The 13,181-nt window shown below is 51.7% G+C and overlaps 1 protein-coding gene and 1 pseudogene across 1 annotated transcript in view; one reads left to right on the top strand and one right to left on the bottom strand.

The window, feature by feature from the left end:
- Positions 1-3,663: 3,663 nt before the first annotated feature.
- On the top strand, positions 3,664-3,782 carry LOC111730859 (annotated as a pseudogene).
- Positions 3,783-8,473: 4,691 nt separating this feature from the next.
- The window catches only part of EFCAB8 (EF-hand calcium binding domain 8), a 61,908-nt gene continuing 57,200 nt past the window's right edge, over positions 8,474-13,181 (bottom strand). Inside the window, exons 24-27 of the mRNA XM_023522229.1 lie at positions 11,284-11,413; positions 9,899-10,103; positions 9,713-9,814; positions 8,474-8,773 (exon numbers count right to left, since the gene is read on the bottom strand). Of these exons, the coding sequence (XP_023377997.1) occupies positions 8,474-8,773; positions 9,713-9,814; positions 9,899-10,103; positions 11,284-11,413 (737 nt within the window). The remainder of the gene's footprint in view (positions 8,774-9,712; positions 9,815-9,898; positions 10,104-11,283; positions 11,414-13,181) is intronic.

Here is a 13,181-nt window from a genome sequence, read left to right as displayed (position 1 = left end):
GTTTCCTCATATGCACCCAAGAGATGCTACCTCACCTCTTCCCAGCCAGAGGTGGACTGGGGCCCCCAGGATTCTGGTGTGAAAGGCCCTTGTCACTGTGGTAATGAGTGTAAACCCCTCACATATAAAGTGAAGGAAGTATCACGTTCTTTATTTCCTCAGGTTAAACCCGGCGCTGAGGCCCCAAGCACGCAGCCCAGTGGGAAGTAGCACAGTGATCATTCGTCAAGTCACTGTCACCCTCCCAGGGCTTCCTAGGAAGAAGCAGCCAAGGTTGCGAGTCATAGTGCATCACTGTCACAGTAGGACATCCAGACACCCCATCCATCCCTCTTTTCGACAATGGGGTCCAAGGGCTTATGGGCCTGGAAGGCTGGCCCAGACTCCAGTGCCCGCAGAAGCTCCCTCTACCCCTCCCGGGTCTGTGGACACAGAAGCTGCTCCTGCCCTCAACAGCAGCAAAGAAACTCCTGCTCTGTTCACTTCCCAGGCACTGGCCTTGGAGCAGTTCCCTGGGGCTGGGTTCCAGGAGGGGTCTGACCTGAGGAAGGAGAAGCTAGGCCAACTTCCTGCCCAGGGTCAGTGAGCTTCTGTCCCCCAACGCAAGTCCACTGAGCCCCTCAGCTTTGGCAGTGGGTCTAGAGTGGGAAAGAGGAGGAGGGGGAAGCCTGGTCCACCTCCAGGGCTCAGAATGGCATTGCTCCCCAGTGACCCCTCCCTTCTTACCTGCCTGCTTCTCTGCCATCAATACCACCAACCAGCCATGTGGCCAAGTGAGGGAACCACTTCCTAAAGTCCCAGGATGGCCCTTTCCAATGAGCACAGATATGCCAGGTGGCCCAGAAGGCTCTGAGGCCGTGGGCTTTGCAAGAGAGATGAGCAATAAAAATGACAAATAACTAGCATCCTTCACAGAGGGCTCACCCTGCCGGGCCTAGGGCTGGGTGTTTGCTGCAGATCCTATCTATTCTCCCTACAGCCCTGTGAGGGAGGCGCAATGGGGGAAGTGAGGAGGAAGTTGCCTGCGAGCAGCTCATACAACTTGTGAGCTGCAGAGCTGGAATTCAAGGTGGCTGGCTAGCTCTGGAGTCGCTGCTGGTGGCCTGTCTCGGAAAGGAAGGGCTGGTAGGAATAGGGGTTTGTGGCTGTGGGTCCACAGGGAGTGTGAGGCAGAAAGCCTTAGGATCCCTGCAAGCTGGTCTAGCTGGGTCTTTCTTGCAGGCTCTGTGAGAAGCTATGGGAACAACCCCACTCCATGTTGCTGGGCAGAGCTGAGCCAGAGCAGGAAGCCGAAGTGGATGCCACCCAAGGAAGGACTTTCTAACAGTTCAATTCTGCAGGAGATGTGCAAGCCTGTCCCAGGAGATGTGCAAGCCTGGGTGGAGCGGGGTTACTTGAGAGCTCAAAATTCTGTGGATTCGCTAACCTGGTTTTAGATGTGGCTCCTTCCTGTCGGCCCTGGGCTGTCTATTGAGTGTCACCCACTGGGGCAATGACATTTATTTGAATCACCAGCAGGGGTTGCCTCCCTTTCTAGATGAGGTATGAAGAGATTTAGGCACCAGCCCATGGTCACTTAGCCAACACAGGGCAGAACCAGGAGGCACCCAGGACTACTGTGGGAGAGGGGAACCAGGCGCAAATCCTGCTCTGGGCTTCCATACTGGGTGACCCTGGGCAAGCCACTTCTCCTCTCTGAGCCTCTAGTCTCTTCTGTAAAATGGGGAACAGACTGCCTACCTGTCTAGGAGTTCAATGCGGATCTCAGTGCGCAGGGCCTCAGGTCCAAAACCAGGGAGTTAAGCGAGTGCCTCCCCTCCGCACACTTCTGCTCTGCACATGGGCACATCCCGCCACCTCCACCTCCTGAACGTGCCTCCCCGGCCGTCGCCCTCTACACGGTGCCCCGCCATCACCCATAGCAGCCTCCTCCAGTCTGACCATGTCACTCCCCAGCTCCACACCCAGAAATGGCTCCCAACTCACTGGGAGTAAACTACAGATTCTTTTTTATAATGGGCAAGGTCGACCTCCTCTCCTCTGCTGCTCTCCGGCTCACTCAGCACCAGCCACCTTGCTGCTCCTTGAACACTGGCCTCACATTCATGGCAGGCCATTGTCTCAACCATGCTCCCACCTGGAACTCTCTTCCCCCAAATATTCACCCAGCTGGGTCCTCTGTCCTGCAAGTCTCTGTTCAGATGTCACCTCCTCAGACAGTTCTTATCTGATTACACCCTTTCTATTGCGTGTGAGCAACTCCCTGTCACCTCCCACCCTATTTTCTTTCCCACACTGTTTACTAGCTTTTACATCACACGTTACTCGATCATTTTTACTGTTCTTCCTTGTTTACCGCATGTGAGGTACCCGAGGGCAGGCACCATGTTTGTTGGTCTTATTTCCACTGTGTCTACAGAGCTTAGAACAGAGCCTGTCATACACTAGGTGCTCCATAAACACCAGGTGGATGAGTAGACAGCACACAGGAGGGTTGCTGACACCAGGACTGCCTGGCGGTGCAGACGACACAGGCTCAGACTCTCGGAATCAGGGAACAAACAAAGACGATTATTTGCAACAGGGCACTGATGTAGTGTGAGGCCCATTAAGGGTGGGCAGGGCTGGCTTAATCTGCCCCCCCGCCCCTGCAAGTCCCGAGTGGTCACAACTTGGGCATCCTCACCAAGTCTGGGGTCAGGGTCACAGGAGCAGCATTCTCTGCAGATCATGGTTGCTCAGATGGGAAGGAGGGGGACAAGGGTTGGAAAGTGGGAAGCCTGGGGCCCAGGCAATCCCTCTCTGGCCTCGGTTACCCTGTCTATACAATAGAGAGGCTGTTTCCTGTCCTTTGGCCTCATCTGATTGACGAGAGGTAGGAAAAACCTTCAGAGAGGCAGAATGCTGCCATTTCTCATCCAGGAGAACTGAGGCACCATGGGCCAGGGATCTGAGAGAGAGAGCCCTGAGCTCTTGCGTGCAGGCAGGCTGAGAGTTGGCAGGTGCCCATGTCACGGGCATTTCCTTGGACATTCTTCACAGTGGCGCCACCCGCTTGATACCCAGGATATTGGACTAAAGGATCCTGGCAGCAGGCAGCCTGCAAGGATCAGGCTTTCGTGCAGGCTGGGTGCAGCTGCCTTTCCTAGCTCCTGACAGCTTCTTCCCTACAAGTCCCTGCTTATTTAACCACCATCTCTCTTGCTCCATCAATCCTCCCAGAACCATCATCACCGCATGTCCGAAGGTCTCCCTGTCAATATTTCCTGTCCTCACACCTGTCAAGAAAAGCTGGGTATTACCCAAGCCAGTGCCTTCTCTCGCCATGGGGTGGAGAGCAGAACAAGGAAGGAGCCATGAGGAACCCCAAGCTCCAGAGTACGACCAACTCTGTCTGTTGAGAAAGAAACACCAACCCCATGAGAATCTCAGTCCACGAGGAGGCGCTCCCTCCCCAGCAGGAATGCCCTAACTGCCTGGTCTCTATTCTAGGATATATCATCCATGCAATGCCAGCTTTCCAAGGGGAAAAAATTCACTGAATGCGCCCATCAATTGTGAGACACATCCCAGTTTCTTAAACCTTTTTTTAAAAATGTAATACAACTTTAAAATTATATCTGAGAACTGAGGAAATCTGATAGTTAAAAAGCTCTAGGGGGAGTCTACGGCCATGCTACCCTGAACAAGCCCGATCCTGTCTGATCTCGGAGGCTAAGCAGGGTCTGGCCTGGTTAGTACTTGGATGGGAAACCTCCTAGGAAGGCCAAGTACTGTAGGCGTAAAAAATTGAAAAATAAGAGATTGTAAGCTGACAAGGTCCTTGCAATCTGTGAAGTCAACCAAGGGTTGCCTCGCCTAAAAAAAAAAAAAAAAAAAAAAAAAAAAGCTCTAGTCGGGAAGGTTTTTAAGGAAAAGAAGCCCAGAGTAACCCAGAGCTCCTCTCCTGCACACCTCAGAGGCTCCCACAGCCAGCTCCTGACCATCAGTATTTGCTACCCTCCTGGTCCTAGCCACACGACCCCCCATCCCCCGCCTATCCCAATCCCTGAATCTCCCAGGACCACTCCTGCCTCCACAGTCCATCCCCACTAAGACAGCCAAAGGAAGCTTTTCAAGACACCAGAGAGACTATGCTGCACTTTTTATTGAAATGCCCTAGGGATTCCCAAGAGAAAAAAGCCCTGTGTGACTGGCACCTCTGGGCCTCCCCCACAGCTCCTCCCTCCCTCTGTCACTCCTGTGAGCCACAACGGCCTCTTTGCTGCTCTCTAAAAATGCCAGTTCATTCCAACCTTGGGGCTTCTTCACTGGATGTTCCCTCTGCTGGAACACCCCATCCTTAACCACCCCCCCAAAAAAGACCTGGGGGCATTCATCTGGAAACAGCCTTCACAAAGCCCAGGTACCACTCTTCACCACAAAAGCACCTGTGACTACAGGCTGGGCTGCCTCCAGCAATGAACTCATGAGGGATGTATGCATGTTCTGGGGGGCAGGTGACCTATTGTTCTGGATCTGCCCCTTGCTCCCAAAGCACAGTCACTGGTGGTGCTGTCCCCTCCGGGAGCTCAGCCACACAGAACACCCATCAGCCATCACATCTTCTTGGGCCCCTTAGCTGCCTGGAAGGGCCCCACTTGACATTCAGGCCCTCAGAGCAAGGCGACCCCCAGCCTGCTTCCCAGGTTCCCCTCATTGCTCCGCCCCTTAACCTTTGCCCCTACGGTGTTTCTTGACTAACACCATCCCTTATTCCCCACCACTTGCCAATCCAAGACCTCCCCTCTCTTCCACACGCTACTCAGGACCCAACCAGCATGGAATCCAGGACAAAGCCCAGATGCCCAGAGCCAGTCAGGTCCACTGCCCCTTCCCAGCATCTCTGCCAAAGGCTTGGGGGTCACAGACAGAGTCTGCAGTTCCCCTGGGGAGGGACACTCCCGAATCCAGCTAAGGCCAGTGAATAGGGACACACAGCCCAGAGAGGAAAATCAAGGTGAGATCAACCTCAGAAGATCTCCCAGTGGAGGTAAACTTTGAATAGTCACGAGTATTTATTGGACAAATAGTTATCCAGCACCTGCAGTGTGCTAAGCACCGTGCCAGGCATGGCAACCATGAACAAGACAGACCTTGTTCTGCCCTGGGGGAAGAGGGCACAGGGATAAGGAAACATGCAAGGAAATGCTGTGATGAGATTAAAGCAGGGCAGGGCTTAGAGACAGCAGGTGTGTCGGGCATTGGGGGGGATGTTTGAACAGGGCATAAAGGAGGGGCCCTTTGATCTGGGGGAAGAGTGGACAGCCAACACAAAGATCCTGACTGGCTCTGGGCTTAAAGGCTTTCTCCTCCGGAAAGCCATCTCAGATCACTTCTCCTGGTCCCCACTATGTCTACACATTGTCCCATGAGCTTCACCTGCCTCCCCCTAGATGCCCAATGCTCATGCTCAATAAGATAAACTGATGAGAAGATGCATCCACACAACAGAATGATGTGTCCCCAATGGGAAAGGGCTGGGTCTTCCTGATTCTGGTGTCCCTAGTGCCCAGGACAGCGCTTGACATATAGCAGGTGCTCAGTAAGTGGTGCCAGAAACATGGAAGGTCAATGATGCCTTCTCTCTGAGGACAAGACTGTCCCCACAATCCCCTCGGTGCCCTCGTGCTCTTGGTGGAGGGGCACACACCCTTAGTCTGCCAGTGGAGTCATGACCCCCTCAAGCCCAGCCTGGCCCAGGAAAACTGCTCCCCTGGAGATAAATGGTTGCTCTTTTCTGATTGTTAGCAGTACATGGGCAAGGGGCAAACAGGCGTGTGCCTTCCTGCTCCTCTCAAGAGCAGCATGGCAATGGCCCCAGATCCTGCAGAGGTCACCTGGGGAGGGGCTAAAGGCAGCCATCATGGGCAAGGTCTACAAGTAATTGCAGCGACTGGCCATTTGCATATCATATGAGGATGCTGCCTGTGAAGCTTTAATGCCAAGGTTATAGGTTGTGTGGGTGTGAGTGTATTAGGGAATCAATGAGTGTAAGTGTGAGTGTACGTGAATGTGAGGGTATGAGTGTGTGTGTATATGGGTATGTACACAGTGCACATAAAGACAGAAAAAAAAAATCTAAGAGAAAATGCACCAAAATATTCTCTGGGATATAGAATCCAGACGGTTTTTATTGGCTTTTATGCTTTTCTATATTTTCCTGATTTTCTGTACTCAGCCTGTGCTGCTTTTAGAATCAGAAAATAGTTAAAATACGTCATTTATTAAGGCCATGGATGCAAAAAAGCAGAGAAAAGGCAGAGAGGAGACAGGGGTGGCTCCGTGGACACCTAGGCCTGGGGAGAAGGGGGAGGGCGCTGTGGGGGCACCACAGGCAGGGCCTCCCTGCTTTCTCACACCCAACTCCTGTGTGACATTGGCTACCACTTCCCCACCAGGGTTCTCAGCTCCTTCTGACCCTGATGCTCAGGAGTTATCTGCCCGGTGTTCCAGGTGGGAGGGTCAGGAGGGCCTGGGTGTGGGCAGTAGGAGAGACAGAAGTCACTCACATATTAGCTAAGCTCAGCCCTACCTTTTATCCTGGCGCCTGAGATTCTGCATTTTGGGCACCTGCCTGCCACCTGGAAGGACCGCCTGTGAGCTCAGTGGCCAGAGAAAAATCTCCATGGCTAGCTGCTGCTGGGGTAGGAGGTGGGATTCAGACTCTACGATTAAGTGCCTACCACGTGCCAAAACTGAGACATGTGGGCAAATGCAGTAAAAAGTTGTTGTAACAAGGCTGGGTCCATTGAGAGAAGGCTCACTGAGTCCCAGAGTCAGGCAGAGGCTCTCCCAGAGGTTAGCATGTCCTGGCCATGTCAAGATCTTGGGGCCTAAAGGGCACCCTGAATCTCCCTCTGGGTCAGCGCTGTGCAGAGAAGCCTTTAAGAAAATCTTCCGAGGTCTGGTAAGTGCCATGTCTCCTCGCCCCACTTCCCTCCGGCTCTGGGTTTCAGAGGGAGTGTGGCCCTGCCAACACCTGGCCTTCTGGCCTTTAGACCTGTGAGGCAATACATCTCTATTATTTAAAGCCACTGGTTTGTGGTACGTTGTTACGGGAGCCTTAGAACATGGATGATATTGGGGTATAGCACGCAAATGTATTTTGGCTTCAATAATCCCGTCTCCTGGGTGCCCCCTGACTCCTTACTCCAAGAACCAAGCCTTGGAGAGCTCAGGTCATAGATTCTTGACTGCAGAGAGAATACGGTAGCCCTGGGGAGGAGGTACAGTGACATAGGAGACTCTCTGCAAGAGGGTAAAGGAAAGCCTGTGCTTTCAGGCTGTGAAATGTGAAAGGGAGAAGCAATGGAGAGAGAAGTGAGAAGCCACACTTTTATCTCTCAGGGCTGAGCTTTGGGCTGGGTGGGAGGGGCCGTGGGAACACAGGAATTAGAGAGACGCTCAAGAAACCAGGCCTGCGGCCCGCCTCCCACCACTTCAGCAAGCCCCCACCTAGCATGGCACTGTGGGCACCATGGTGCAGCAGCAGTGGCTGCTCTGCCTCTCCGTAGGCCACAGATCACGTGTCCAGAGTCTCCACGTGCCCCAGAATGGAAGGTGGAGCTACCAAGAGGGCTGGGGGCCTAGTGGAGGCCTGGACGGGTGCCTCTGGGTCAGAGAAGGACAATGAGCCCAGATGATGAAGAACTCCAAAGCCAGATACTGGCAGAGGCAGGCTGGGGTGCCACCCACCACACTTCCGAGGCTCCCTTATACGAGGGCCAGAACAGGTTGTAAACACAGGGTTCCATGCTGGTGAAGGACAGACACACAGCAGGGGCAGGAGAAAAACAGCCCCTACCCGCTCCAGATGGCTGCTGGTCTCCTCTTGCTGGGAGGCTGAACCAAGTTTCACAACATCCCAGTGGCATGACCCAACCGCATCGCCACGGGGCCTGAGAAGCCCCTGCTCTGGGCTCCGGCCTGTCTCGAGCCAGATAGCTTCGCCAGCTGTCCTGCAGGAGGGACTGTCCTTTCTGCACCCATCCAGGGCTTTGCCAGGGGGACATGACCTGATCAGAAATACAACCGGGTACCTAAGGGGGCGAGGGACACAGCTGAACCTCATGGCCTGTGGACTCCAATATCTGTGAATGTTTATTCTCCAGAACTCTGGTAAAGATCAAGTTCATCAAACAGAGTGTGGACAGCCAGGGGAAAGTCAATATTCTCTGGGCCTGGCAGGGATATGTCAAGAACAGACAGGACCCCATGGGTCTGGTCACCCTGCTGGAGGACAGAAGGATCTGGGGCCATTGCCATGGAGGGCACCCGGGAGCTCTTCTTCACAGAGAACAGAAGGGCATCCTTCAGAGGGCTGAAGACCTGCTCCAGGGAGGAGGCGAAGGCATGGGCATTGCTGACCCCTGAAGGATGTACCTGGACGTCTGAACAGGACTGAGGGGGCAGACTGGGCTGTGGAGGCTGATCAGGGCCGCTGGAAGGAAAGGGAGGACTGGAGCCTTGGGGAGGTGGACACGCTGGTCAGGAACCTGGAGCCCGAGGCTGACGTGGAAAACAAGGAGGAGGGGGAGATGGTGGAAGTGGGCATACTGGCCATGGTGTCCAGCATGGTCTCCCTGTCAAGATCCACGTCCTTCCGGCTATCATGGGTCAGCAGGTTGGTAAGCCAGCCCTTCTGGTCTAGGACCTTGTGCACCTTGAAATCAGGCTGGTAGGCAGGCGCCAGTTCATTGAATTGCAGGCTTTGGTAGATTTGAGGTGAGATCTGTGGGGAACAGAGCAGAGGAGTGTGAGGGCAGGAAGGAGGCCACCAGGACCAAGAGCAGGCTCACAAGAAGGATAGGCTCTGGGGTCTTCCCATGCCAAAGAAGTCTTTTGAGTACTATGGTTGTCACTAATGAACACCGCCTGTGGGCCTGCAGGCCACTGTGCCTTAGGCCCATCACCCAGCCTTTCTCTTGGTGCTGGCGACAACCCCGTGAGGCTGGCCCTGGACTGTCCTCATCTAGTGGGGCTCAGGTGGTCCCAAACATGCTCTCACATCTCCCATTAGCATTAGCCAAGCTGTGCTTTGAGCCCATCTTCAGAGGAGGGTACGGAGGCCAACTGGTCCCTTTTCGCATCGACTTCTCCCCAGCCTGGGACAGAGGAGTTACCTCACTTATTCTGAGTCCTTACCACAGAGGCAAGGAGCTAGGTAATGCCCCTGTGGCAGATGAGGAGGGAAAGACTGGGAGAGGCTGAGATCTGCCCGAGGCAGGATGGGGCTCAAAGTGGGTCTTTCTCAAGCCCTTGCTCCTTTCACCCCCCAAGGAGAGCCCCTCCCATTCCCTCCGCCTCTGACTGTGTGCCTGGCACCATGACACCTGTGTCTGCTCAGGAGCAACCCCACTGTACAGAAACACAAGCAGTAAACACACCTCCAAACGAATAGCCACAGACTCTGAGAAATGCTCTGACGGCTGTCAGTGGGTGCCAGGCCCACAGAGAACCTCCTCCCCTAGATCCAATGAGGTTTGTCCTCAAGGACAAGACCTGTGTCCATGGCTTCAGCCAGAGCCTTGGCGGACAAACCGACCAGACCAGCTTCATTCTGGAACTGTGGCTCGGAATCCTATTAAAGGACAAATGTTCCCTTCACCCCCACTGGAGGACCCCGTGGACAAGAGGGTGCCACTGATGGAGCCTCCAGCTCCAGCCGCACCTGGAACTTCATCCAGCCATACTGCACGTTGGTGGGCCAGAGGAGTCCAGGACTCCGTGACCGCTCCTTGGGCTTGTACGCTGATCCAAGAATTTTGCTCACCTGCAGGAGTCAGAGGCAAGAGTGAAGGCTCGGGGCTGAGAGCTGGGGGCCCCTCAACTGCCTGTGTCCATCACCCAGCTTCACCTGCTTTCCGTTGGACTCCCATTTGCACCAGCTGTTCTCAATTTCTTCTGGGGCGCGCTCTCCAGCCCATGGGGACATCAGGCTTATCTTTTGCAGCTTGGCCCAAGCTTCAGCCTCCGTGTTCTCCTTCCCTTTCAGGAGAGCCATGAGTGCCACCTGCTCCCGCCTCTGGTACACCAAGGCCTCAGCAAAATCCCGCTCCTCCCTGATGTGAGGGGTTTTGCTTCATAAGATGCCCTCCACACCACAAGGTAGCCCTCCCAGGAACCTCAAGAGGGCTTCTCCCCACTGGGCCTGATCCTCACCAACCTTCACATCCCTCCACTGAGGCCAAACTGCCCAGGGCCCATCATCGTCATCGGTAAAGCCAAGGTTAAACTAGCCCCCAACAAGTCCTGTGACCCTTCCCATGAACCTGTGTTCTCCTCCCTGAAGGCCTGATACCCCATCCTGACCTTACCCAGAACTTTCCTTTCTGGAATACTTAAACATTCTCTCCCTCCAGGGAAACTCTGTCTCTGCCTTGTTTGAGATCCCTTGTTTGTTATAAAGATGTATGCCTTGACAGGAGCATAGGAGCCATAAGGACTCTGTGGGTGCTGGGCAAACTCCTACTGACATGTCAAAACTCAACTCTATAATCTCTTCTCCTATGAAGCCTTCCTTGCTTGATCTATCCGATCAGGTGATTGTCTTCTGCCATCCCTGTTCTTAATAGTCCCATCACTTATCACCTAGAACAGTAGCCAGGAGTTTTCTGTTTATCTCCCCAAGTAGCCAGGAGTTTGCTGTTCATCTCACCAAGTAAGCAGGGCTGGTGTCTGGAGTGTTTTGAATCTCTAGAACCTAGCACAGGGCCCGGCAATCAGCAAGACCTCAATAAATAACTTTTTGAATGACCCAAAATTATCTGAGACTTGGTCAGGAATAAGAGTAAAACATGGGTGCAGGAGGAACTTGTAGAGGAAAAAATAAGTAGCAAGCAGTCTGCCTTCCTCATGGCTCAGAGAAAGGATATAGTGTCTGTTCAGGACCAGAGCCCTGGGCATTCTGGCCACATAGAAATGGTCCCTGCAGGGAAGCCAGCCCTGGCAAATCTGAACCTGGCTCTGGGACAGGGTCCTATCTAAGGACTTGGGTTTTTATATTTTCCTCTGGTTTGTACTGCTCAGTCTTTCAGCTGAACTGGGCTAGAACAGAGCCTTAGGCTCTTAGACCACAACTGCCGACTGTAGAGTCGTGTTGCCTGCAAGTCACAAGCCTTTGGCCTTCCAGGGCCCCCTGAATGTGCCCAGCATCACCCAACCCAGGTGAGGCTGCTTAAGACCTGGGGAGGCATCCCCCTCCTCAGGCCAGAGGAGACCAAGTGAGCTATGATGACTCACTGCAGCTCTTTATAGGCCCTCTGGGAACCGTCTGTGGAGTCATCCTCTTTCTTTAAGCCTTTTTTGAATTCATGATCACCAAGCATCTCGGCATCCTGCAGCTTCTTCCAAACACTCAGGCCAAATGTCCCTGTGATTTAACCAGACCCAGCTCAGTAACAAGGACTGGCCTAGCCTCCTCCTCTGAACCCGCTGCCCCTTACCTTCCACCCTCAAAAGTCAGCCAGCAACCCCATACCTTTGGCCCACACTTCATGATGTCCACCATACGGCAGGCATTATGCTGGCTACTCAACAAATATCTGGAGGAATCAGACATTAACTTTAGGATATACTTGGGGTTCAAGCCTAAAGCATCCTGCCCCACATGTAGGCTGAGATGGAGAGAGTACTATGGCAATGACTGAGTAATCCTCAGTTGGGCTTCAAGAATCTCACGTATAAAATGGCAATGGCACAAAATGATCAGGCATCCATCAGACATGAGGTTAGGGATGGGGCCGGGGAAGAATGAGCCTGGAGTAAAAAGTAGGTAGTGAGAATAGAGAATTATGAGTCCCATTTCTGGGAGGAGTACAGTAAGTAGTATGCCATTTGCCTGCTGCAGAATTTTTTAAAATTAAGAAAAATAAAACAGACATGTTACAAAATCATATCTTTAAAAATCATTAGAGAGCTGAAGAATCAAAGACAACCAAATTAACTAAAATTACAGAAAGGGAGATGCCTTCTTCTCTGGGAGCATTTTCAAGTCTGGACACAGGCTGAGTGAGAATGAGGGTCAGCTTAGACAGAAAAAAAAACTACTGGAAAGAAGAGAAACCAACACAGCTTCTGACAGCCATTCTGGTTGGCATGATGGATTAAGTCTAGTGGAGTTGCAAATGCAGAGATAACTCTTTTTCCCACCAGACATTTGCTGAGTAGTAGGGGAGCTGAGGGTCTAAGGGTTGGGCTAGAAAGGCAGAATGAGATTATTGGGAGACAGAGTCCCACTAGAGGAAGAAGCCTATAACAGACACAACAGGCTTCACCCTTGAGACAACTGAAGACAGAAGTAAACTGAGTCTACCTAAAGCTGCAGTCCAGTCCTAGCTCAGTTCTTGATTACATTGAGATGAGCAGCCATATACACAGAAAAGAGCGAATGTGCTAGAGGAAAAGCATATCAACTTTAGTCTCTATGGTTCTTTTATACAAAGTCCAGATAAATATTATGTTAACATTTTTTTGTTTTTGTTTTTGGATTTTATATTTGCTTTTTTTTTTTAAGTTTTTTTATGCATCTGTCATGTGAAAAGACAGGAAAATATATCCAATAATCCAAATATATCCAAAAGAAAAAATAGGCATTAGAATCAGACTCACAGATAATTCAGACATTGGAGTTAGCAGATAAACACTTTAAAATAACTATTGTAAATAATGTTAAATAAAATAAAGGAAAATATTTTTTAAATGGAAGAAAAAGGGAGAATTTCAAAAAGTGAATTGGAATCTACAGGAAAGGACCACATGGGTATTCCAGAACTAAAAAATACAATATCGGAAATTAAGAATTAATTGGATGGATTTAACATTAGGCTGCATACAGAAGAAGACAGGATTAATAAACTGGAAAGCAGGTCAGTAGAAAATATCCTAACTGGAATGCAGAGATTAAAGAAAAAATGGAAAGAACAGAATAGAGTATGAGAGTTATGGGGTGGAGTCAAATGTTCTAGAGTACATGTAATTGGAACCCCACAATGAGAGGAGGAAGAGAACAGGCAAAAGCAATGTCGAAGAGATGATATCTGAGAATTTTTTAAACTGATGAAAGATAGCAACCCACAGATTGAAAAAAAAAAAAAAAATCAGTGAACTCCGAGCAGATGAATACAAATAAAACCACACTT

The sequence above is a fragment of the Pteropus vampyrus genome, unplaced genomic scaffold, assembly GCF_000151845.1.
Source record: "Pteropus vampyrus isolate Shadow unplaced genomic scaffold, Pvam_2.0 Scaffold336, whole genome shotgun sequence".
Lineage (NCBI taxonomy): Eukaryota > Metazoa > Chordata > Mammalia > Chiroptera > Pteropodidae > Pteropus > Pteropus vampyrus.
This window is presented reverse-complemented; position numbering and strand designations above follow the sequence as displayed.